Source organism: Oncorhynchus mykiss, chromosome 15 (assembly GCF_013265735.2).
Source record: "Oncorhynchus mykiss isolate Arlee chromosome 15, USDA_OmykA_1.1, whole genome shotgun sequence".
In the NCBI taxonomy this organism is placed as follows: Eukaryota; Metazoa; Chordata; class Actinopteri; order Salmoniformes; family Salmonidae; genus Oncorhynchus; species Oncorhynchus mykiss.
The window spans coordinates 61,253,598-61,278,442 of record NC_048579.1 but is presented as its reverse complement, the minus strand read 5'-3'; the positions used below and the strand labels follow the sequence as shown (position 1 = coordinate 61,278,442).

General features: G+C 43.6%; 1 protein-coding gene across 3 annotated transcripts; it reads right to left on the bottom strand.

The window, feature by feature from the left end:
• Positions 1–447: 447 nt before the first annotated feature.
• On the bottom strand, positions 448–24,372 carry LOC110490508 (AT-rich interactive domain-containing protein 2). Of its 3 annotated transcripts, none has more exons than XM_036944891.1 (21): positions 23,476–24,372; positions 23,271–23,364; positions 22,348–22,445; positions 14,844–14,977; positions 12,268–12,486; positions 11,746–11,813; positions 11,438–11,507; positions 10,958–11,214; positions 10,693–10,789; positions 10,281–10,490; positions 9,739–9,906; positions 9,016–9,106; positions 8,701–8,835; positions 8,244–8,434; positions 5,638–7,991; positions 3,115–3,260; positions 2,704–2,842; positions 2,530–2,621; positions 2,304–2,427; positions 2,002–2,093; positions 448–1,846 (listed from the first exon to the last, which is right to left on the bottom strand). In XM_036944891.1, the coding sequence occupies exons 1-21, from the start codon at positions 23,565–23,567 to the stop codon at positions 1,735–1,737; spliced, it is 4,983 nt and encodes a 1,660-aa protein (XP_036800786.1). In that variant the 5' UTR covers positions 23,568–24,372; the 3' UTR covers positions 448–1,734. The 3 variants fall into 3 exon arrangements, with proteins under 3 accessions (XP_036800786.1, XP_021419606.2, XP_021419607.2); XM_021563931.2 differs by having other exon boundaries at positions 9,016–9,094; positions 23,476–24,370; XM_021563932.2 differs by having other exon boundaries at positions 9,016–9,091; positions 23,476–24,370.
• Positions 24,373–24,845: the final 473 nt, after the last annotated feature.

Below are 24,845 nucleotides of genomic sequence, written 5' to 3'. Positions count from 1 at the left end.
TTCCATTGAACGGAATGTATATGCAGTAAAATGACAAACATAATTATACAGGTAACTGGCATGGGGGCTGAAAGTCTAATTTCATAAACAGTAGCAGGAGACTGACAGTTTTAGTGACAGGCCATCAACAGGACATCCAAGTAAAAGGTAAACTACACCATATAAACCCAATTAAGGTAGTTTGGGGGGGACAAACCTTCAGATTGAAAACCATTCTGATCTATTTTCCACTGGGAGGGATGATCTCACAATTAAACGTTCTAAAAACAGCTCAACTTTCTGTAACTGTGTTGTAATTTGATCAATAGAATATACACATTTAGGGGAAACCATTTTCCATTTAAATATGTGTATTTAAAAGGGGATGATCACAGCCATGTAACATTGTAGAACAGAGGCACCCATTGCCTCCTCACACCACAAAACAAGAGCACCAAAACAAAGACAAATAGTTCAGTCTTTTATTTAAAAACTATAAACAGTCACCAAAGTAAATAAAGCCAATCTAACAGACTTATGTCTATGTATAATAGCACATCCTACTGACACTGCAGAAATGAGGATGGGTGGGCTGCCCCGCTCGGACGCTAACAGGCAGTCATTAATGTTACACAACACTCCATAGAGAGGATAGTCTGAGGACGTGAGCCGGAATGTGGCATGGTATTATGAAAAAAATAGTACAATAAAACTCCACACTATATTAACATAGAAAAAAAGTAGTGAAGAAAATATACCTGCACATAAAGCAAAGAACACAGGAGAAAACCTGTATAAAACTCCATGTATTTAAACCAATTTACAAATACAAAAAAAAAAATGTACGCGCACTGTGCTTGTACAATGACAAACGTTTACAGTGGATACATGTTCGGGGTGAGAGAATACCTTCAATATTATTTTCTTCTACAAAATGACATGAGATATATTATTCCATACTCTTTCAGCCAGCAAAATGAGTTCTACAAGGTATTATTATACAAAAAAAGTCAGTTCCACAAAAAAACTGTTTTCCCCCCTTAACTTTACAGCATCAGTACCTTTGCAGAAATATTTACAGGTTTTAAGTACATTCATCCACTGCTGAGTATAGAATCACATTAGATACAAGTAACCAGGGATCATAAAAAAAAAAAGGTTCTACCAAAGTAATGCTTCTATTACTCCACAGAGCAAGTTCCCCAGTGGCTGTATCGGCATGAGAGGATTTTCTTTATATATATATATTCACAAATATTTACAAGATTATTTTCATTAATTGTAATGGTATTCATTTCAATAATAAATAAGTGAAAATATATTGACTCAAGTAAGAAAACCACGCTATCAAGTTCTAAAGAAAAACAATCGAGCCAGTCTCCTGCAGCTGCGTCTCCCTCCCCCTCTCCAGCCATTCCCCTCCCCCGGCACAGCAAAACCTCAACGTACTGCCGCTCCTACTCAAATAAGTTCTCTGCAAATAGTCCCAGGATTACAAAAATGTGCTCGTATTTAGGGTTTCGGTAGGAGAGTCCCTCAGGGCAGCAGTCTAAAGAGCTCCCCCTCTTGGGCGGCTGGTGGAAGACCCCGTGGCAGTTTGTTTTGTGAAGGAGATGGGGGCGATTTGAGCACAGTGGGGTTAGGGAGGGGAGTCCGAAGGGCATAGTCTGGTGTTGCCCACCTGTGTGCCCCACTGTCATGACACCCCTGAAGGATGGTTCTCCAATTTTTGGGGGTGGGGTTGCTCTTGTGGGCTCAAGCTTGGAGAGAGCGAGTCAGTTCGTAAAGGCATTTGGCGAGCGTTGTGGAGACCTCCATGTTACTGAGTGCCAGCACAGAGAGGTGGCTCTCATGCCTCTTCACCAACCTGAGAAGACAGGAAGCTGTCATTAAACACACTCCATCAAACAGTAAACATTTGTTTAATTGATTATGATTAATCACTCCGAACAAACACAGCACGAGGAGTCCTCAGATAACCCTTCTGTAAATGTGAATGTATACAAAAAAAATTGTTCTTACTTTCGACCGCAGTCTGAATACTTGGCAATGTTCTTTAGCGTTAAGGCAGCAGTTAGTCTTATGTGTTTGGTCATTGGTCCCTCTTTTTCATCCTAAGGAAAATGATTGTGAAATTCATCAGTTACAAGATATATTGATAACAAAATATTTCCAAGTGGGAATATATGATAAATATGGAGTAGTCAAGGACTGCAATGTTTAACATCTTAAATCTTATTTCCAGGTATAAAATCATACATTTCTGTCAAAAGTCAGCCGGACACCTTCAGTGTAAACAAACAGCTAAGCTCAGCCATACTCACAGTGAAGTCCCTGAACACCAGGTTCCGAGAGCCTCTGCGTAGGGCCATAAGGGCTGCGCTCGGATGATTGACAATAGCTTTCTGTGCTCGGGGGGCTGGAGTGCTGCTTGCCACTGGCTGAGGCCTGTGGAACAATGCAAAAGACAGTCAGCCACACATAGCGCATTCTAGCATCACCAGAATGGACATTAGCACTAGCATACTAAGCTAACCAGAGGGTACATACTTGGAAGTTTTCTGATTTGGGTCTTGCGTCTGTGTCGGTTCCTGCTCCAGTTTTAGTGCGGCCAATAGGGCATCTCGAGAACAGTGCTTATCCTGCAGGAAGAAAATAGGATAATTGTCAGCAAAAACCCACAAACATGGACTGATTGATTGAGAGGTGAGGGTGTAGTTTTACCTGTAGATGGGTTATGAAGGACAGTCTCTGTCGTGGGAAAGGTTCACATCCCTCCCAGAGGCACTGGCCTGGGTATAGCTCCTTGCCACCATGCTGCGTGGCTGCATGGTAGAACACTCTAGACGGCGTCTCAAACCACCTGGAAGAACACGGATATAAATGGGACAGCCAATGAACAGGCCACAAAGACTCAATTCTGATGTTTTTTCCACTAATGGGTCTTTTGAACAATCAGCTCTGAAAAAGATCTGATGTGATTGATCAAAATACCAATTAGTGGAAAAAAAATATCAGAATTGAGCTGCCTGTCTAAACGCAGTTTTAGTTAGCCATGACATGAACACACCTTTCACAACAAAGGACTTCTCTTTAATAAGTATGTCAACTCAATATGGACAGAGATTAACTCACCGTTTACAGGACTGCCAAAGACACTTGAAGTTCTGTCCCGCTTTCCTGGTCTGTTCTGGGGGTGCCACCACGGCTTGTGGCCCAGAAAGGGAGGCGTTGGGGCTGGCGCTGCCACCCTGCACAGGCTGAGCCACTGTTGGCAGAGGCTGCGTAAAACCAGGGAAAGAAGCAAAGCTTTATCAGACCAAATAAGCAAGTGGTATTTTGTGTTGTATGATTGTGTTTGACTATTCCCCAAATTGCATTTCTTTTACCTTTTTAAAAAGTATGACAAGATAAATTGGTAAATTAAGCTAATTTTGAAGAAACACATTTAGATTCTAGCCTATCTACCCTCTGCTTACAATAGATTATACAATATGAATAACCTACCACTTGCTTATTAGTTATTTTCAGAAATTAATTAAACAGAAATATGAACAGAGTTTGAATAAATTATTCAAGGTCCTAGATCCTGAAGACTTTCATCGTTGATCTTGTTTTATGCAAGTCATTTGCTTGTAAAAAAACAACAACTGTAAGCCCTGCATTGTTATTCGATGAAATTAAAGATCACACACACATGCCAATCCAATAAGTGCAATATAAAACACAATTGCATCTTTTCAAAGTCAGTCTGTATAAATAATTAAATGGCCTCTAACCCTACTCATCACAATGCAGTTGATTTTCCCAAATAACAGCAACAGAAAAGCATTGTAGTTGCATGTGATGGATAGACATTCAAGGTCAGATGTTTTACTTGCAAAAACTCAAGCACCCCCCCCCCCCCCCAAATAACACAATCTTTGCATCATTGACAGATCCACTTTACAAAATAACATGCATGACTACATTTTTTACCATAGAGAATCAGACAAATGTAGGCTACACTGTCTGTAGGCTTCTTTCCATATTCAAGCCTATCTGGAATTACAACACTGCCCCTTTAAGGCTCTCCTGGAGATTGGTTGGCCACCCTTTGTAGCCTATAAAATATTGCAACATTACAATTACAACCAAACACTTTTCTTTATAAAATAATTCCCCCCAGGGCTTCCCGTTGTCCCTGGAACGATAAAAAATATGTCTACGGTTCATAACAGACTTGGGGATGACAGATCCCAAATTCATACAACCACTGCACATTAAAACACTTAAAAAAGCAATGAGGCTGATGCCTCAGATCAGACTGTTTAGCTTAAAATGTTGATAACGTTTTATTTCGTTATACAATAAACTCAATGCGCACTTGGCTGTAGGCTATGCACGAATGTTCCAAAATGCAATTTGCAGGAAAACATTGTTCTCAAAATCACACCGCATGAGATATGAAAATATCTGTTAGAAATAAAGCAAGGGGAGATCTAAAGATGCATCAACTAGCATGGGTTTCTAATGACTAGGATTATGCTTGGCTACTTTGAAACAAGGTAAGACGTGCTTCATAAAATGACAAAACATCAAGGTTTCAAACAATGAAGTTAATAGATAAAGGGCAACTCCACCAACCTCTTGTTCATTATCTCCAGCACAAAACCAGTTTCAACATTTACGAAAACGGTGCATTTATACGTCTTGTAGGAAAAAAACAAAAGTAAAAAAAGTTATACTAGAATACATGATCAGTTATTTTCAAACAGATTCAGTGATGGAGGTATTTTCTTGCTCCCCACCTTGGGCTAAAAACACATTGCAGGTTGATTTACATTTTATTTTTTTATATCTTACCCTATGATGTCACAGAGAAGCATTTCTTTAGGACTTTCCTTCTCATCTTTGTAACTACAGATTGTTAAAAAAAAGTGCTGATTTCACATATGTATACACTGGAAATGATAAGAGGTCGAAAAGTGGTGGAATTGCCCTTTAAATAGCTTCAAAATGCAGACCCCACTCAGAATCAAGATGGGTGATGTGCGGTGCGCAACAGGCCGGTCTTGTGACCATTTGATCTGAACGAACCGTGCCTTGAGTATGTCGAATCAAGCCTTTAGACGTTAATGGTCCTTTATTATATTTTTCAAACATGACTGGTGTTCAACCTATATTTATGTAAGTAAAAGTCTGGCTACATTTTCTGGTGCCTCCCTCATGTCAGCATTCAGCATCGGTTTGGACGCGAGGCTGTAGCCAAGATGCATATCATCTACACTTTGACATGTAGGCTTTTTTATTAATGTGCATAAAAAAATAGATTGGAATATTATTCCAATGTCGGCCTCTGATCAAATTCTGATCTGAGTAATTGTTTGATGTGAAAAAAGTGTATTACTTTTGTCCAAACTTCAATCTATATTCTTCTTGTCCGAGCATCGTTTTTACTTGTCCCGGACAAGAGAACAAGCGTTAATGTCGAGCCCTGCATTTTATGTTTGTGAAGAAAAAACGTAGTCACATGTTTTACCAGCAGGGCAAGAATGTCAATGATCCAATTAATTATTCAAGATAAGTCATCAATCTAATGAGCTTGCTAGCCAACTAAGTTGGCACATCTTGCAAAACTGGGACAAGAAACAAATTGTTGAGTTATGTGACACTCACCGTAGAGCTAGATGCCTGTATGGTGGAGCAGTTCCTCTGCTGCGTGGCATTCTCTATTGCTACTTTGGCTACTGTGCTTGGGTCGGCTCCAGCAGGCACGGCCACCATGGTGGCACTGCAGCCCGCCTTGTTGGGGTCGCTGATGGTGATGATCCTCACTCCCACCTTACAGGGAATCACAGACGCCCCCTTGTCCTCCTCCGCCGGCCTCTTGTGCGCACGGCTCTCACCGCTCAAACCATTGGCCGGCAGGGTCCCTGGCCCCGTGGCGCCCTGGGAGTTTACAGTGACGGTGGGAAACAGCTGCTGCCTGAATGCAGGCAGTGCGTAGTTAGGCCCCGGCCCCATAGGTCCGTTAGAGAAGGGGCCTGTTGCCTGAGGCCCATTGGCAAGGCGCTCTGCCTGCTCAGCTTTGGCAGTATCCTGCTGGGGGACAGAGGGCTCCTGGGGAGCCCCATGCAGTTTCTGAGGAGGACCCACCTCCCCGTTCCCCAAGTGTTTGGAAGCGAAATGATTTGGAATGTTTTTGCTTAAGTGGGCACCTGTGGAGGCGTCCCCTCTCTCAAAGTCACAGACCCCGTTGACGAGAGCCTTTTTGGGGTCGACATGGCCCTCCTGTGGGTTAGCCAGGCCAGAGGTCTGCTTCCCGTTGGTAGGGCAGCTCTCGCTGGCTGGTCCGTTGGCACAGGCCCCCTGGCTGTTCCCTGAGTGGTATGGAGGTAGACTGGAGTCCATGCACTTCCTCCCGTTAAGCAGCTTGGCCCCTGGAGCATCAGCCCCTGCCAGGTCCCCGTTGCTGGTTTTGGTGCCAGCCCCATCGGCCAGAGAGGAGTTCTCCATCACCTCGATCTTGCGTTCGTGGATGTGCAGACCCGTGGCGTCCTTGGCCTCCTCCTCCTTCTGGCAGATTATCTTGTCCCCCCTGAAGGGCAGCGGTGGCCCGTGGAGGGTGTTGCCTGTCTGGACCGCTGGCAGGCCTGGTGCAGCGGCTCCTTGGCTGACCTGGGCGGCAGCTGCAGAGGCTGAAGTGGTGAAGCCTGTGTTGGGCACCACAGTGAAGGTGACCTGGCCACCAGGAGCCTGGCCCTGGATGATGGTGGCGGGGCTGCTGGTGGAGATGAGCTGCACCGTCTGGAGAGGCCCCCCTGGGGACTGGAGCTGGCTGGGGACCAGCTGTACATTGAGCTGCTGGGGCTGAGGCTGGCCCTGTGAGGCCAACTGGTAGAGCACCTGTGGGCTTGGGGCACGCTGCGTGCTGCTAGGGGGAGGCACCTGGGGCGCGGGCAGAATGAGCTTTCCGCCCGGCGTGGAGGGCCGCTTTGGAAGCAGTAACTGTTTGATCAGGCTGGACTCTGTGGAGGTAGGCTGGGGGGGCTGCTGCTGCTGAGGCAGGGGTTGGGACTGAATCTGAAACTGCTGCTGGGGGTGAAACTGCTGCTGGGGGTTCAATTGTTGTGGTTGCCGTTTGACCGACAGCATCTGACTGACAGAAGCAGAGCCCTGCATTGGGATCTGGGTGTTGGAAGGAGTGGGCAGGCCCTGGGGCAGTGGAGCGATGGTGGAAGGGCAAGGTGGGGGTTTGGAAGGAGCGGGAGGCTGTCCTGCCAGTTGGATGGCCTGGCCACCAGACATGGTGGAGGGGTTGGCCAGAACAATCTGATGGATAGCCGGGGCATAGGCCTGGTTCTGCTGGAGGTTGGGGCTGACGATGACAACGCTGGACTGCTGCTGCTGGTTATGACTGGCTGTTGGTGGTCCACTGGCCTGCGAGGGTGCAGGCTTGGGGGCGATGTTCTGGAAAGTGACGCGGGAGCCCTGGGTGTTGGACACGCCGGCAATGGTGAACACCTGGCCCCCGCCCACCTGGAAGTTTTGCAGCGAGGAGCAGGGGGCCGACACAGCAGCGTAGTGTGGGGGGGAAGAGAATACAGCCGTCTCCTGCTGGGGGCCCTGGGAGAGGGCCTGGGGTACTGAGGAGGGAGTGTGTGGCAGGGGCGGCCGTTGCGCGATGGGCACCCCCTGAACCCGCGCCGTGAAGATGTGGCCCTGCTGTACCTGTTGGAACAGTGTGACGGGGGTCCCGGTAGGCGCCATGACTTGTTGATGGTGGAGCTGTTGGGTCATGCTGGGGCTGTGGTTCTGGACCACCTGGCCAGAGGTGGGGATGGAGCTCTGGACCATGGCCGTCTTGAGGATATCCCCTGGCTTGGCCTGCTGAGCAGGGTGGTGATGCGGTGAGGCCTGGGGGTGAAGGGGGAGCCGAGGAACAGTCTGAGCCACTTGGGGGTGAGGTACACCATCCTGCATGTTGGATGCCACCTGTGGCGCTGCCGGGTTAGCAGTAAGGCTGGGGACTGGAGGCCGGGCAAACCCAGGATACCCAGGAACAAAGCGTAAACACAGAAAGAGATACAACAAAGAACACATTAGAATCATTGACTGAGGTCTAATTTGCACATCTGCAAAGTATGTCTCACCATACTCCAAGACAACATGTATAGCAACTATGTCTTCTGACGTTTGCTGTGATAACATTCAATGTATGTGTAAACTTAAATTTTAATGCCACTAACTACAAAATGTAGTTAGTTGTACAGTGAGTTTACCTGACGGGGATGCCTGGGGGTCGACAGGGACGTCGTGCCTGGGCCCTGGTGTGGGGCTAGCCTGCTGCTGGTAGTACAGCTGGATGGGCAGTGGGATGGCCCTCCGTTTGACCCCCACCACGTGTATGTGTGCCTGAGCATTGGGCTTGGTGTCCTCCAGCCGCTTCACTGTGTGGTTTGGGAAGATTGTCCTACAAAATGATAAGAGACATGGTGTGAGTGCAGTTGACACTGAAACCTTGTCAATCATGCTTCTCAAAGTAATTTAATTTGGACCACTATATTGTAACTTGTCCATAGGGTGATTTCTTGGTTGAAAACACAACATGAATGAATATAAGGCTTCCAGGACCACAGTTGGAAATTCAAAAAAACGGAACTTCTAGTTGTGTGTTCTCCAAATGATGATGGTTTTCAATTAAATCTATTGATTTAATATGGGATTATTCCAACCAACCGTAGACATTTGAGGAAGCCTTGGGAGGCCAGGATGCCAGCGCGTCCCATCTTGCTGCATGTGGTGAGGTACTCCGAGTACATCTCTGAGCGCAACACGGAGCTCTCGCCGCTCACCTCGAAGTGGGCGTTTAGCCTGGTGGAGACAAAGGGACTCAAACTGTATCTATAGCTACTCAGGGGTCAATTGTGACCAGCAAGCTGACTGCTTGACCCGAAAACTACCGTTCAACTTACAGAGAAACTAAAGAGCTAAAATGTGTCACAGAGAGAGCATAACTATGAGAGGGTGTGTGTGTGTGTTTGAGAGACTCACCACTGCACTGTAAACTTCTCCCCATCTAGCTCAACAATACCAGGAGGAGGGGGAGTGGACTGGACAGGGACTCTTGCTGCTGAAGTGAGATCTGACATCATTATTGAGTCTAATTTGATCAACTTACAAAAGTTTTTGAATAAACCCATTCTCTATGCTGAAAACACTTTTGTTCTGATGTGAGACTGAACTGTCAAATCTGCAGAACATTGCTCCCTTCCTACATGGTGTGTTTAGTGTGCTGTTCCTCATTTTTCCCACTAGGGAGCAGTGACAGTACTGTACAAGCAGACTGCTGTGTTTTCCCTAGCTTGAATTATTCCTAGCACCTCATGCAAACATCAACTTTAGCTGATTGATTGCATACAATACGGGTTACACCAGTTTGCCTGATCATCCATGTTTCTAAATCACCAACGGATGGAAAGTCTCTACAGAACAGAGTGGATGCAGAGGCTTATGGGAGGCGTAAACTGATGAGCTGTCAGCTTTCGATCAGTCTCTAACGTACACGACAAGGAGCAAGGCTCCACAGAGCTGAGCCTATAATCTCAGGCCATTGTCTCAGGGAACTGTTCCTTTATACCATATGTCTAATTATTGCCCTCACACAGTTTGCTCTAAATTCTGATTTTATGTACAACATGAATATAACCCGGGTTCATTTAATTTCTATGTGCATCTGAAGATCAGGGGACAGGGTTTAAGTGTTAAGATGCTCACCTGGGATGGGTGCGCCCTGCAGCGGAGCAGGCAGCTGTTCTACAAGCTGTGGCCGCACCTCGGCCACCTGGCTCTGCCCAGCAGCCTGGTGCTCCATCAGCCTCACGGCCGTCAGAGCATCCGGACCAAACGTGTGCAGGTCCACTGACACCAGCCGTACCAGCAGATCTGCCCAGGGACACACATATACACCGTTTAATAACGTACGTCTAAATTGTTGCATGACGGTTGTTTTGGATTTCCCAATTCTGAAAATGATTGAATTTCCTATTTCTCCAAGAGACGACAAATATCTTCTGTGCAACCAGTTTGTTTCCCAATTCATGTAGCTTGGTTGCTGTGCCATGCTAAGAGACTATACTTAATCAAACTGTACTCAAACACTCCATCAGTTGTTAATGCTATACATACTTTATCTTGGTTAGACGGTTCTCCATCCCCTCCATTCTGGTTGGTTGTTTATACTACTGCATGTATCCTCAATCCTGACTAGTGTCTAGGTTACTAGTACCATGGTTAGGGCTAGGTTGTTGGTATCTCACCTATGCTCCTGTCCACGGAGGCGATCTTGCTGCAGGGGATCTCCCCCAGCTGGGCCAGCAGGTAGAGGACCTCCAGGGAGGACATGAGGAGCATGAGGTCAGGCAGCGACAGCAGGCTGATCACCTCACGGTATGACTCCTGGTCCACGTACTCACAGATCAGCACACTGTTGTCCTCCGCCTTGCTCAGATTACCCAGGATCTCCATGGCTGAGGGGAGGAGGAACAAATAGTCAGGCTCTGGGGAAAATCATCTCTACTTTTATCACAATTTATGCTTACTGTTTTTACATAAAGACATGAAGTTGCTTTCGCATTACAAGGCCAGTGATATAAAAATAAATCTGACATTGAATTTGTAATAAAAAGACCCAGACACTGACAAAGATAAAGTATGGGCTCTTTCACTCACCCCTCATCTTCAGGAACCTGTCCCTTGACATCAAGCATTTGGTGATGGTGTGAAACATTAGGTGGGTTGTTCGAAAGTCAACAGGATCTAACTGAAGCTATTGGGAGAGAAAACAGAGATATTAATTAATGGAATCATCAATAACACAAATGCTCTGGAACAGCTACAGCCTTGTCTAACATGATACTGAATAGTACTACTTAGCTCCATACTGCACAAAAGTAATAACATCCAGAAGATAAATATAACAGTAAAAACGCCTCACCTCTGCGGCCACGTTGCCGAGTGTATCCAATCCCAGCTGCCGTAGGGAGATGAAGTGGCAGTGGGCGCACAGTAAGAGGAACCGCAGACAGGTGCGGTTAGCAGCAAGCAGTTTGACGTTGGCCTCCTCGAAGGAGAGGTTGCGGAGGATGACTCCCACCTGCAGGACCCGCTGACCCTCGATGTCGCTGATGCCTAGGTTGCGTGGCGGGTGGAAGAGGGCGCCCCAGCGCTCGTCCCCCAGCGTAGTGTCTGTCACTGGGAGAAGAGCAGAGAGAACAGTGAATGTCTGATCCCCCAAGGACATCGAGGGTCTGAGCAATGGTTGAGAAATCTTCAAATACTTTATTACACAAAAAGTCCACAAAACAATGTTGCCGTAATATTTATTTGACGTGCTATTTTTACCATTGATGTGCAAAAAATATTTTATTGTGCCATGGGTCTTTTAAAATTGGGTCTGTCGGCATAAATTGCTTACCTTGTGTCAGGCTGGTCTTGTCCCAGATGAGGTCCCAGACTTCAGAATCCTCTACCACATCCTTCCAGAACTGTAGAATCATATTCACAGATTATTATTGAAATAGTGACTGCCGAAAAGATGCATTGCTACAAAAAACAAGAGCGGTTAAGGCTGATGTACTCCCGCGAGGACATATCACCGTATTCACGAAGATCCCTGAACGGCTGGAGGCGAGGCAACTGTTTTTTTTTCTCCCTCTGACCAAAAGCCCTGTAACTTACAAACCTATAGTATACATATATAGTGAGTCTGTCAGTCAAATCTACCTTCATGAAGTCCCGGGAGGTTTGCTCCTTCCAGTCCATCCCAAATACAGAGGAGAAGCTGCCTAGTGCTGCAAATTCACAAGAGTACCGTTAGAGAGAACATTCCAACCCTTACATTCTGAGACAGAAGGTACTTTCACACCTGAGGGATCACAACAACAAAAAAGGTTCTGCTATGGCAGTGCCTTGAAAAGGAATGCACAGTGTTCACATTTTGTTGTGTTAAAGCCTGGATTTCTGCATTGAACACAACCTTCTTCAGACTATAAATTAACAAGTTTACCAAGGAGGTAATAACTCATCTAGTCTCCATACAGGCAAATGAAAGGGAATAAACTACTGACTCCCCATTTCCACTTTAACCAAAAAAGGAAACTGAGCACAGTAGTGCGAGTGTCTCAACATTTCCCCCAAGTTCCCATGATAGACAAAGATTACAAAAACACACATCTTTCTAATTACTGTCCTGCAAAAATAGATTTGGATACTAATGAAGAATATTTAAAGGTGTTGAAGACGTACAGTCATCGAAGACACCTGCATGTGCCAGTAGCAGCGTGATGAGTTTGGGGTCTTTCTCCAGCTGCATGGCATGCTTGCTCTCGTTGGAGAGGAGAGTGCAAACGTTGATTGCGAAGTCCACTTCATTGGGCAAGCCCGACAGGAGAGAGAGCACCAGTTTGTTATAGTCGCAAGGGGCCGTGAACTCCATGGACAGTCCATAGCTTTGGCGGAGATAGTCTGGGGACAAAAAAAACCCACAAATCCAGTTGTAATTTCAACTTCAAAGTGAATGTAAAGAAAGCCTGATGAAAACATACAAAAACATTATAATGTTGCGCTATAAAGACCTTGAGAAATTATACTTTTATTTAGACTGTTTAAAAAAATGGATTGCAACTGCATGCACTGGGACACCTGCCTGATAATGAATATGCTTTCAAAGATAGGAAACAGTAATTAAAGTCACATGCAGGGGGTGGGCTTAACAAGTGCAACTTCCTGAAGCCTCAGTCACTTGGCATAACTTTGCTGGCATGGCAATGATTGTATGGTATATTTCAGTTATTTGAAATTGATTACGGTGCAATCAATGGGATATAAATAGCCAACTCCTCACAGCTGGCAGCTTTGCATCTGTTTCACACGTGTGTGTGTGTGTGTGTGTGTGTGTAGCTGTCAGGACTCCTGAACTAGAGCTACTTCACACATAGCGGGCATGGTGGTAATGCACCATCACACAGCACCATGGTAACACACTGTTGCAAATTGCCTGCATGCCTGCGGAAATGACAACCTCAGTTCAGATACACTCTTACTGATGGGGGTCTCTCAGGCCTGTGCAAGATTGTATTACAATTTTTGTCCAAAGTCAAGATTATTCAAACAATTATCTCAACAGCCATATGAGGGAGGATATGAGCTTCTGGTGGCAGAGCACTGGTTTAAAGGCCCATATGTTTGCACATAAACAAAAGGAGTATAAATGTAGCAGCCCAAATACCGTATGAAGTACATTGCGTCTCAGTTCTGAAACAGCTCAAAGACTAATCCTAGTACAACTCCTCTTTCTTGGAATATAGGCTACTTTCATCATACATTTTAAGATCTTGTTGTCTTGCTAACATTCTCCTCTCTTGAGCTTTCCAAATTATATCTTGATGAATCTATGATTATGTTATGAGGTGGAATAAATTGTCTGAAAAGACAAAGCAAACAAGCCTGCAGTATATGCACATTCAGATGACTAACGAATGTGTGCTTTGAGTAGAGAGAGACCTAGTTCTCCCAGTCAAGAGTGTTGCGAGGAAGTTCAGTGCTGAAGGTGGCCATAATGTTCTCCATTTGAGTCGTAAAGTTTCAACTCAAACCAGAGTTGGCGGTGTTCTTCAACAGCCACATCACTCGATACTTGAAGAAATATCCACCTTGATAAACACACACCAAGGTTGTCCTCTGACCTAAGAGTACTTTTATTTATTTCACGGCATCCCAAAATCCACCAAAGGGTGGTTGCTTTACCTCACAGTATGGATACAGTAGAGTATCACAATTTAATTTTTGCTGGTTTTACATCGTTACTGTGACTATATTATTAACGTTAGTCAGGTGTACGTACCTGCCCCACATATCAGGTATTTATCATCCTGTAGCTTTTTCTCCATCTTATTTTTTATATATATATTTTTTAATTAAAAAAGAAAGCATGTTGAGCCAACAACGTGAGCACTTTAACCTCCACAACTAGTTCTCATGGCTTTCTCTTGTCCCTCTGCAGCAAATATACAGTATAGTGAGCATGTGTTTGGAACATCGAATCGCAATACATACAGAATAGTGATACATATACAATCTCAATACATGTCTTATCGGCATCTAAGTATAGTGATATTGTATCGTGAGGCCCAAAGCAATTACTAGGGCTGGGAATTGCCAGGGACCTCACAATAAAATATTATCACAATATTAAGGTGCCGATTCGGCACGCGATTCTCATTATTCTATGTGTATTGCGATCAGATACTGTGATTTGACTGTGATTTGATGTTCCAAATATATTGCTCACCTTATGTCTGCTTATGGCTGCAGAGGCACAAGAGCGAGCCATGAGAAAACTAGTTTTGATCAGTCAAGGAAATAAAATAGCTGAAAAGAAGATGAGAACAAGTCATCAAGGAAAAATACTGGAGTTTTGGGGCAGGTACTACCGCAAAATGAATACTGCGATGCTGTCAAAACGATATATCAAAAATAATATCCCAATATGTAACCATCTATTTTTCCCCCCACCACTAGCAATTACCCAGCCCTACCTCTCAGATACCTGTCCAATAAAATCACTCTTCTCAAAGTGTCAATAAGAAACTAAGTTTTTATCATACTTGCATCTGTTTCTTTCCTGGAATATGCCACCATCCTGAAATACCACTGTCCCTTTAAGAACTAGCTCGAAAGCAAAATATGGGGCCATCCCTTCAAGAATCGTTATTGTACTTCAAGTCCTAGCCCAACCAACAAGATTTTGGCAGAACTTATGTAGCCAATTATTGCTTTGTGGTTGTTTGAAGACACTTTGTAAAAGAGAGGGAAAGCTTTACCTGATACAGTGTGTTGCTGGTAGTTATAGGAGCAGGGAATTGCACCGATTGGAAGAGATGGTTTCGGGTTCCCAGGCTGCACCTCGTCATCATCCTCGCCGAAGTGATGGACCTTTTCATACTTTTCTAAATATCTGTAGACAAAAGAGAACTTAATGCTCAGAGGGTGACTGATCCAAGACCCCACCTATTCCTACTCTCCCCCCCAATATCGAATTTAGAATGGCTTCTCTATAGCAAATAATCCTGTTTCACCCGATCCTCAAATCTCCCTAACTAGGATAAGTCCTGTATCCTTAGACTGTGGCTTCAACATCAACTGTTGTGCCTCCAAATCCCTGATAACAAAACTGGACACCCTGGCACATTCCCACCATATAAATTTGCCAATGGAGTATGACAGCCACTCTGAGGAATTTGGTTAATGCCTGCAATCACACAAGTAAACTGGTAGGCTACACTCCGGCCTATAAAGACTCACAAGCCTACTTCTGTGAACTCCTAACATTTTCAAAGTCCTCCTACAGACAACACTAATGTTGTTGGGCTATCTGTGCCCACATTCTATTCCAACCCCAGTCACAAAGCAATTCCACTACTCAGTCGCAGCAGAGTGGAACAAACTACAAAACTGGGCTTACAACACAACCAATGTCTCTCGCCTACTTCTAAAATCGACAGAGTGAACATGAATGACTACACGACAAAGCATGAAATGAAAATACTGCCAGAGGGGGATAAAAATCCAATCCAAGTTTGACATAGAGACCATCGGTTATGTTGAAATAATTATGTTTACGCCTAGCTGACTCAAGAATCAAAAGACATGTGCAAGTGTTTAAGCAGAGTACAAGTGATGAATCCTTTGTGCCCTATTGCTTAGGGCAAACTAGTTTATCAAGAGTCACAACCAATACCAGTATTCCTTAATATGTTTATTCAGCTTGGATGTGACACAGGTGGGGATGATATGACCTTATCATCAGCACAGACAGAATATTCCAGACACTGGGGTGATGTCCTCATTCAAATGACCAACCGCTCAGCTGGGGAGGAGTGCAGAAAAGCAGAGGGAGTTTCAATGAAAGAAAAATACTGACAGCTTTCTGTCTAAAGCCAAAAAAGTCTACAAAAAAATCTGCAAAACCTTACTTGAGTTGAGAATGTCTAATAAGTGCTGCAGCCTTCTCTCACATGTTTAGGTAGGGAGGAACCAACACATCTGCACATTGAATATTTGTTTACACAGACACATGCTGCAGTGGTGGCAACAGAAAATACCTCACCAGTGGTAGCGTGGAAAGCCCTGGCTAAGCGCGGAGTGTGTGTGCTGCCATGAGTCAGAGTGAGAGCTCCAATCTGAACGGAGTCCCAGTGCTGCTGCTGGTTCGCCGTGACCAAGGTAATCCCCCGTCCACGGCGCGTGACACACTGGACTATAAATACACCAACTCTCCGTTTGGAGAGGCCCTGGCTCTGCACAGCGTCATCACACACTTGTCTGGGCACGGGCAGAAGGGGAGGCGGGATGTGTGGTGGTGGTGGGTTCTGTTGCAGCTGCTCATGTATGCACTTCCCTTTTCATACATGGCTGGCAAAAAGCACCCATTCTTCTGACAAGACAACAGCCAGAGTGCCACAGAAAAGCAACACAGAATTAGGAGGCCTTCTCATTATCAGTGTCCAATCAAGTTGACATTTAAAAAATAATGTCATTGCATGTGTCATACCATCAGCTGGGGAAAAACAAGCAATTAAGGTAGAACAGGGCTCTTAACTCATTTTTTTGTCCCCAGCAACAACAAAAAATATATATACTTTTTTTTTTTAAATCACATTTTTTCAATTAATCTGAACGGCACACAATAAAAATGTAGGCAACCAACTGAAGCCATAGATCTACCACTGCAAATGGTGACTGTTTGAGAACTGATGTAATTTAGGGTTGTCCGGATCATACAAGAGCTGATAGGACATAAGAGCAACCCTCTCAATAAAGGCTGCCTCAGTGAGTGAGTGAGTGTGAGAGAGAGAGAGAGAGAGAAAATTGGGTGCCGCCTGTTGGACAAGCACACATACAAACACACAATCAGATTGAGTAAACTAACTGGCATTACTACTGTTCTATAAACAGGTATATATTATTGTACCTTTAAATTAAACGCTTGCAGATTCATTTGAGTAGACAGAGACAACTTATTAAACATGGGGCATTCAACAGAGACCGATGAGCAACATTAGAAATCCAGATTATGTAGCCTAAAGCTATGTCAATTGATAGGCTGGTTTTATGGCTGATAAAATAATAAATGGAAGCACTATATACAGGCCACTACTGAGAGTGGGGGTGGGTGAAATCCAGGTACTAGGTTGTGGACAAGAAACTGGTCTGGGGAGACAATGAGAAGACACCGAGAAGAAAGCTAACAACCACAATCAAGGTGGGAATCACAACAAATATAAAATAATGCCATTAGACAAAAAATAAAACACTTTGGCCTCAAGACCATGCTTAACATAATGAGAATGGTGGCTAAGTTTAATTTGTCAGCCCCCTAAATACATTTTCCACAAGTGTAGTTAGCTTGTTGCAAAGTTAAAGTCCGTCTCACTTTCTATCCAACAGAAACATTTCATTTCAAACATTTCTTTGTGTGATCTGCAGAGAGCTTACCACAGTCAAAGAACATTGGGACAGCATGCCCAATCTTAGGCCAGTAGCAGTAGTAGTGTTGCCTACCTCGGCTAGCTTTCGCTAGTCCCAACAGCTCCAATCCCCACCCCTGGACTGTTATATCTGTGATTCAAAACCTCTCCTAGCTATTGTTGCTGACAAGGTTTAACAATTTTAAAAATAGTAGAGAAAGGCATGGGAAGCAGATAACCAGTGACAAAATAAGGGGGTATGCTGAGGGAGAGCTAGCTGTGGCCTCACACAGTGGCGGAAAACCAGAACAAAACCTAAGCAAATAACCATGGCGCTTCACCTGTAATCAAATTGCAAACAAGCAGACGTTCTATAGTTTTCTTTGTCCAACACAAGGTTAGGTCCTACTTGCCAGTCAAGTCTTGTAATGTATGCCAGGCATTGGAAATAGGATTTGGAGTAGGGAGAGCTGCTCTTCTTAAACAGTGGTTCCCGGGTGTACCTTTTTTATAGAGTGAACAACTTCTGCTGCCCATCATTCGCAACAGTTTGTCCTATCGACTTAAGTGGGGAACTATGGAGTTACTCAACTTTAGCGGATTGTAATTGTTAGGCCTACATCTGATGATAGAAAACACCAATTTCACTGTTACAGTTCATATGAGGAAATCAGTCAATATAAATAAATGCATTAGGCCCTAATCTATGGATTTCACATGACTGGGATGACAGATATTCGTCACAGATACCTTTTCTTTTTTTCTTTAAGTAGGGGTTGTGAATCAGAAAATCAGTCAGTATCTGGTGTGACCACCATTTTCCTCATGCAGTGCGACATCTCCTTCGCATAGAGTTGGTCAGGCTGTTGATTATGGCCTGTTGTCCCACTCCTCTTCAATGGCTGTGCGAAGTTGCTGGATTTTGGCGGGAACTGGAACACGCTATCCCAAAGAGCATCCCAAACATGCTCAATGGGTGGTGACATGTCTGTTGAGTATGCAGACCATGGAAGAATTGGGACATTTTCAGCTTCCAGGATTGTGCACAGATTTTTGCGACATGGGGCTGTGCATTATCATGCTGAAACTATGAGGAGATGGTGGCGGATGAATGCCACGACAATGGACCTCAGGATCTCTGCATTCAAATTGCCATAGATAAAATGCAATTGTGTTCGTTGTCCATAGCTTATGCCTGCCCATACCATAACCCCACCACCAGAAGGCACTCTGTTCACAACGTTGACATCAGCAAACCACTCGCCCACATGATGCCATACACGTGGTCTGAGGCCAGTTGCACGTACTGCCCAAATCTTTAAAATGACGTTGGAGGCGGCTTATGGTAGAGAAATGCACATCCAATTCTTTCAACAGCTCTGGTGGACATTCCTGCAGTCAGCATGCCAATTGCACACTCCCTCAAAACTTGAGACATCTGTGACATTATGTTGTGTGACAAAACTGCACATTTTAGTGGCCTTTTGTCACCAGCACAAGGCGCACCTGTGTATTGATTATGCTGTTTAAATAGCTTTTTAATATGCCACACCTATCAGGTGGATGGATTATCTTGGCAAAGGAGAAATGCTCACAAACAGGGATTTAAACAAATTTGTGCACAGCATTTGAGAGAAATAAGATTTTTGTGCATATGGAACATTTCTGGGATCTTTTATTTCAACTCATGAAACCAACACTTTACATGTTGCGTTCATATTTTTGTTCACTGTGTTTTCCAAGCTACAAAACACAATACTTAACATACAGCAAGTTTTTAAAGGACCAGAGATGTCTGCTTTGTGTTTTCATTTTTGCCATGTAAAAAATATCACGATACTAGTATCGTCACAGCCCTAATTTATATGACACTGGTTTAGAAAGCAAATTGACTTTTCATAAAAATGAATATGGTATGCACGCTTGGGTTACACCAGGAAACTGTTGACATTGTCTGCAAAATCTTGTCGAAATAACATGCATTTCCAAAGTTTCAGCAGACTCGCTACAGTTCTGTGGCTCGCTGATACATGAGTTTTGCTATATCATTTTAGCACCCTCTATTTAACATCAGAAAGAGACATACAGATATCAGGGGACATCGGGGTAACACCGGATCTCTAAACGCTGTTGCCGCGTTTCACCTTTGTTGAGGTGCCAAGGCTAATCTCACTAGCAAACGATGTGTGAATGAGACAACTTGATTGCCTCGGACTTCACTTATGCATGAAAACAGCGAGGTAGTTCTAATTCAGCTCTTGTTTTGGCATGGGCATCACAGTGCTAACATCATGATGTTGGGTACAGTCTATTCACGAGCTGCATCTGTCTTAAGAGACCTCCTCTCCTGCACCTGAACTAAGGTGAAGGAAATTGACAGACAAAAGCCAATTTACTGTACGCAGTAGGCACAACATCAATATTGCTTACCCCCATGTATCAGGTTCAAACCAATGCAGATAAAAGGATACAAGGGGAAGCAACCACTAGACTGTTGAACTTGTGCCTCAACATGATGGTTGTAGTGACTTGAATTGAGCTGCAACAACTCATTTATTCCATGTTTGTCTTTCACATAAGTGGAATTTTTATTCCAGTTTTACTAAACGACAATCAGAGGTCAACTATTGAGTCTATTGCTCAGATTCCCATGTTGTATGATTACTTACTATTTTCACTGACAAGTGGCTTGGCAATGTTGATTTAAGTAGCGGTACAAGAAGACCAACAAGCAAACGACTCCCTACTTCAATACATTTCTGACTATTCAGCGTTTGCCCTTAAGACCGCGTTGGTATTGAGCTACACCTCCCAGTTAAACCAAAGGGCTCTTTGGTTCCAATAAGTTTCACCGTTACAGGCTTGCTTACCCTATAATAGAGACCTGGCATTGGGCTACATCTCCCCCTTAAACCAGTTTGAGTTGATGGTAGAAGGCTGTCTTAGCCTGGCCAATTCAATTTTTTGTTTGGTAAAGACACAGGAGTGTGGTAAAAATAAACAACATATATAAGCTGTGAAAAAAATCTTCCAAGGAATGGTAGTTGTAGACCAGAATGGTCAAACTTCTATGTGATCCCAGTGGGCTGTGTCATGAGGTAAAACCCAGGAAAAGTTTCAGGCAGTCAGGTCAAATGCAGGCTTGAAATGGGTTAGGCCTGTGCATTTGTTTGAAAATATGAGGCAAAATAAAGCATGTATCTGGGCAGCTCCCAACAGCTCCTTCCAACCTGCTGATGTTCTGTCAGTTAGGCTATTTATATCTCTGTGTTTCAGTCAAACATTGTTTTACAGGGCTCTACGCATACTTTTTTTTTTTTTTACAAGGAGCACATGTGCGAACTAAGTCGGAAAATGTAGCCAGGTGCACACAAAAAATATTTGAAGTAATAATGTTAGAATCCTTCATTCTTCTAGGCGCACTGGTGCTCCTAAATAAAATATCACAATACTTGTACTTGACGATACACATATGCGAACTGTGACGACATTGTATATGTGAGTAAAATGGTCACATTGTGGAGCCCTGCATTATAAATTAGCCTATGACTCTTCAAATGACAATTTGAAAGTGGGGAAATTTGTCTCACTGGGTGCGGGCTTTTGTTCCCAGCCAAGCAGCAACACACCTGTTTCTTGGTTGAAGACCATGTAGGCCTTGTTGATTGGTAGAATCAGGTGTTGCAGCTGGGCTAAAACAGCCTGCACCCACACCTCGCAGGGTAACATTGCCTGCCCAATATCAAATCAGCTTTGCATGGGAAGTTAATGTAAAAATATTTTAATTCAACAAACTCTTATAGGGTATCAAGCGTTACTATTGTTCATCTGATAGCAAGAATGAAATCCTTTGCTAAAAATGCTGGAATAACCAGGACCATTTGGAAACACTTCATTACTGTGCTTGGCCTATTATTGGCTCTGCATGTAGGGCCTATACAAAATCCCATGATGACTTAAGAGAGGTTGGCAATAACATCTTTAGGCCTATGCCGAGTTGTTCAAATTCATAAGCCATATCTGTAGGCAGTTATGATACTTAGGTAGAGTCTGTGTGAACCTTGTTAAGAATTTGACTTGCCTACAAGATTGGTTACTTGCAGACTGTTGACCTAGAGCTCTTTAAACCATTCCCAAATTGTGAAGGTGATTAATGCAACAGGATTATTAAAGATATGTTGCTTCAACTAACTGGCAACGCAGCGTCGTATAAGCAGCCTCTAGGCTAGACTGGTGAATATGATCCTTCCTCTTAAAAGCAGGTGACCGTGTCAATGATGGCAATATTTTGGAGGGAAAATGAGACTTGAGTAGAGAAGCAGCTCCACAATGGCCAAAGGCTTACTGCTGGTGAAACATCTACACCGAGGGCAAAAGGTGTTTAGGGTAACGTGCCGCTTATTGCAGTTGTGGCAACGGCTAGCCTATTCAATTGCAAAATGACCAGCCAGCATTCAGTAACACACAAATCATGGACCATTTAAAAAGCATTCCCAGTTCATGTCCCTTAATAATAGTTTAAATCTACAAAGAGAATATGTATGGCAGAATCCCCAGCAGTAAGACATGGCATAACAAACAAACAATTATATATATATATATATATAAAATAGTGATCTGCATTAACCCAGTAAAGTTTAGTAAATTTTACATCAAAACATACTGCTATGAGGCATAAATATTGCAGCCAAGGTAAGGTCCAGTATGGTGTTTTTGTTTTCCGTGTTCAACATCTTTACAACTGTCAGCAATGCTGGATTGTTGCATGGTCCTTTCCTGCTTCCAGCCTCTCAGAATTTGTAAACATTTGCCACATGCTGTCTGAGTGTAGTAGCTAATACAAGACCATGCCACTTACCGAAGGTAGTACTGTTTTAAAACAAATGCTGCATTTGAACAACTCCTTGGGAAGTTAAAATCTTCACCCAGCTCTGACCACTGATTCTTGTCAGAAACCTGTAAAGTAAATAAGGATGTTATTACACATTTTTCAATTAAGCAATATCAGGATGCATAAAATATGTATTAGATGAATCATAAACAATCTGATTAGCATCTAGTAACAAGATGTTAATGTTAGCTACTTTTATTAGCTAGAACTGTGTATTTAATTCCATGTTTGCAAGCAACAACTCACAGCTAGCTACAGCTTGAACTGGATGGCTTACTTACAAGCTAGTGTTAGCAATCTGGCTAACATTACTTTTCTGGCAAGCCAAGCGTGCAGGCTAAATGTGGTAGCTTCCAAAGCCCGAGACAACGATGACCCGCTTCAGCACAATGCTAGTAGCAATGATGGAATGAAGGCGAGCAGTCTTTATTTGGGAAATCATTTTCACGTTTACAGTTTTCAATAAATAGGCCTGTGTGCGGCCTACATTTGTCTTCAGCCATAGAGCCAAAGATGGCTAATGCGAATAACTAGCTTCCCCCAAATTATCGTAAAAAATCTACTTGCACAAAATGTTACCTATCCCCCGCGGCGAATAGTTCCTCCTAGCCAGTGCCGATAATCGATGTTAAACGTGCCCGCTAATTTTGAGTTGCTCTTACTGCACTCAGACTCCGAGCAGTGCAGCTACCGTACGGACTTTCAATTCAAACCATACACAACACAAGCCACCACATTGCATAGATGGCAAACTAGCACAAGGCCGACCGCAATCATCTCTCTCCTACAGCCGTTTTAGTATGAAATAGCTATTCGGGATGCCGAAAGAGAGTTCTCTAGCTGTTCACTGAAAACCGAGAGTGCGAAAATGCACTTTTTGTTGCACTCACCTTAGCAAATCCACCTAACGAAATGACTCTGATATAGAGAGCATTAAGATCTAGTTCTTTCCCACCCACGATAGGAATCTTCTTGAACGGCGATCTGAAGGAAAAATAATGAAATACATGGAGAATAGTATTAGTAATTGTTTGTAAGCATCCATAGTCATATGTACATGATGTTTAAAGGTGTATTTAAACGCCCCATTCTCACCCTCTGCTTCGGTGAAATTGCCGCAGCTCGTCCAGGAAAGCCAGTCCCTTCCTTCGCTGATCTAGTACATTTTTCCCCGTCGAATTTGCCATTGTTTTTGCATGTAAAAACGGTTAAACCCCCACTCACTCGCTTCCTAAGACACCAAGGATCCCATACTCCGCCGGCGCTCAGTCATTCGCGAAGCTGAGTGTTTAAAAAAGTTAAAGAAATAGCTAATAGCAAGAAGAGCGCCAGCTCGCTAATAAAGACTGATGCACAGCTATACACAGAAAACAAGCCGATTCTGCAAGTTGTAATAAACACTTAGCCAGAATAACGGCCGATTTCAACGGCAAACTACAACTGCCATTGTAAAATATGCTAAATTAATAGTTTTGGTATCAAATGTGTTCGTTTGGAGTGGTTTGACAGTGTGTTACGGACGCGGCTCCAAGCAATCGCACACACTGTAGAGCGGCAGCGGGATCCAGTTCCAGACAAAAAGATCTGAGGCCTCGAGCTCGTACTGCCACGCAGCGCCCTCTACTAGAAACAACGGTATTGCACTCCAAAGCGGTTTATTGGAACAATAGACAGTGTTGTCTTTTTTAGAGCTCATCTGAAATGTACAAGAACCGTTCAAACAGAACAAAATTACTACTGTTCGTGGGGGAGGGGCGCTTTTGGATATATTATAAGAATAATAATGTGACAAGTTGACAACCATTCAAAATAGATTATTCAGAGTTTCCACATATATTTTCCTGTGCTGTGATAGCCCTACTTTATTCTCAAAGTTGGCTGGCTATATGTTGATCAATATTAGATGCAACTGACATGCAATTAATTTGTGTAATGGTTTCATCTTAATTGTAAAGTTTGGTGAAGTGACTGCTTTCTCTGAATATTCTTAACTAAGTAGACTAATCATTACAGTTTATAAAGTCACCACAGTAAATTCAGTTTTGCTAATTTCATCCACAAAATGAGTGCTTCGTGATATTAATTATCTCAGTGCAGTATCCCATTACACCACATTGCTTTACACCTGTATCAAAGCGGTGACAGTTCTTAGCTAAATTGGCTGGACCCAGACCGGAACTCTAAACTGTCAATGTAGAAATGAAGACGAGTTATAATAATGTATCATTACTGTACTGTTTGTTTACAAATACTTTCTCTTGATTATATTGTGATAACGAAATCACCTGGCTGTTTCAATAGCCGCAACTCTCCTTTCTACCAAATCTAGCTACAATTTCAAAGTGGTAATGCCATATTGTGTAATATCTTAATTGGAGATAGCTAGTAATGTAACTTTATTCCAGTAACTGCAGCCCTTGCCTGAGAGCAACCGGCTACCAGGTTATCACCGGTGTTGGACCCAA

Bases quoted from the DNA above. Each gene is read 5' to 3' on its own strand.
- LOC110490508 (XM_036944891.1), bottom strand. From the start codon at position 23,567: ATGGCAAATTCGACGGGGAAAAATGTACTAGATCAGCGAAGGAAGGGA. The intron at 8,836-9,015 runs GTGAGTCTCTCA...TGTCTCCACCAG, and splicing joins GAGAAGTTTACAGTGCAGTG to GCTAAACGCCCACTTCGAGG. The intron at 2,428-2,529 runs GTATGTACCCTC...ATTGTTCCACAG, and splicing joins CCAAATCAGAAAACTTCCAA to GCCTCAGCCAGTGGCAAGCA.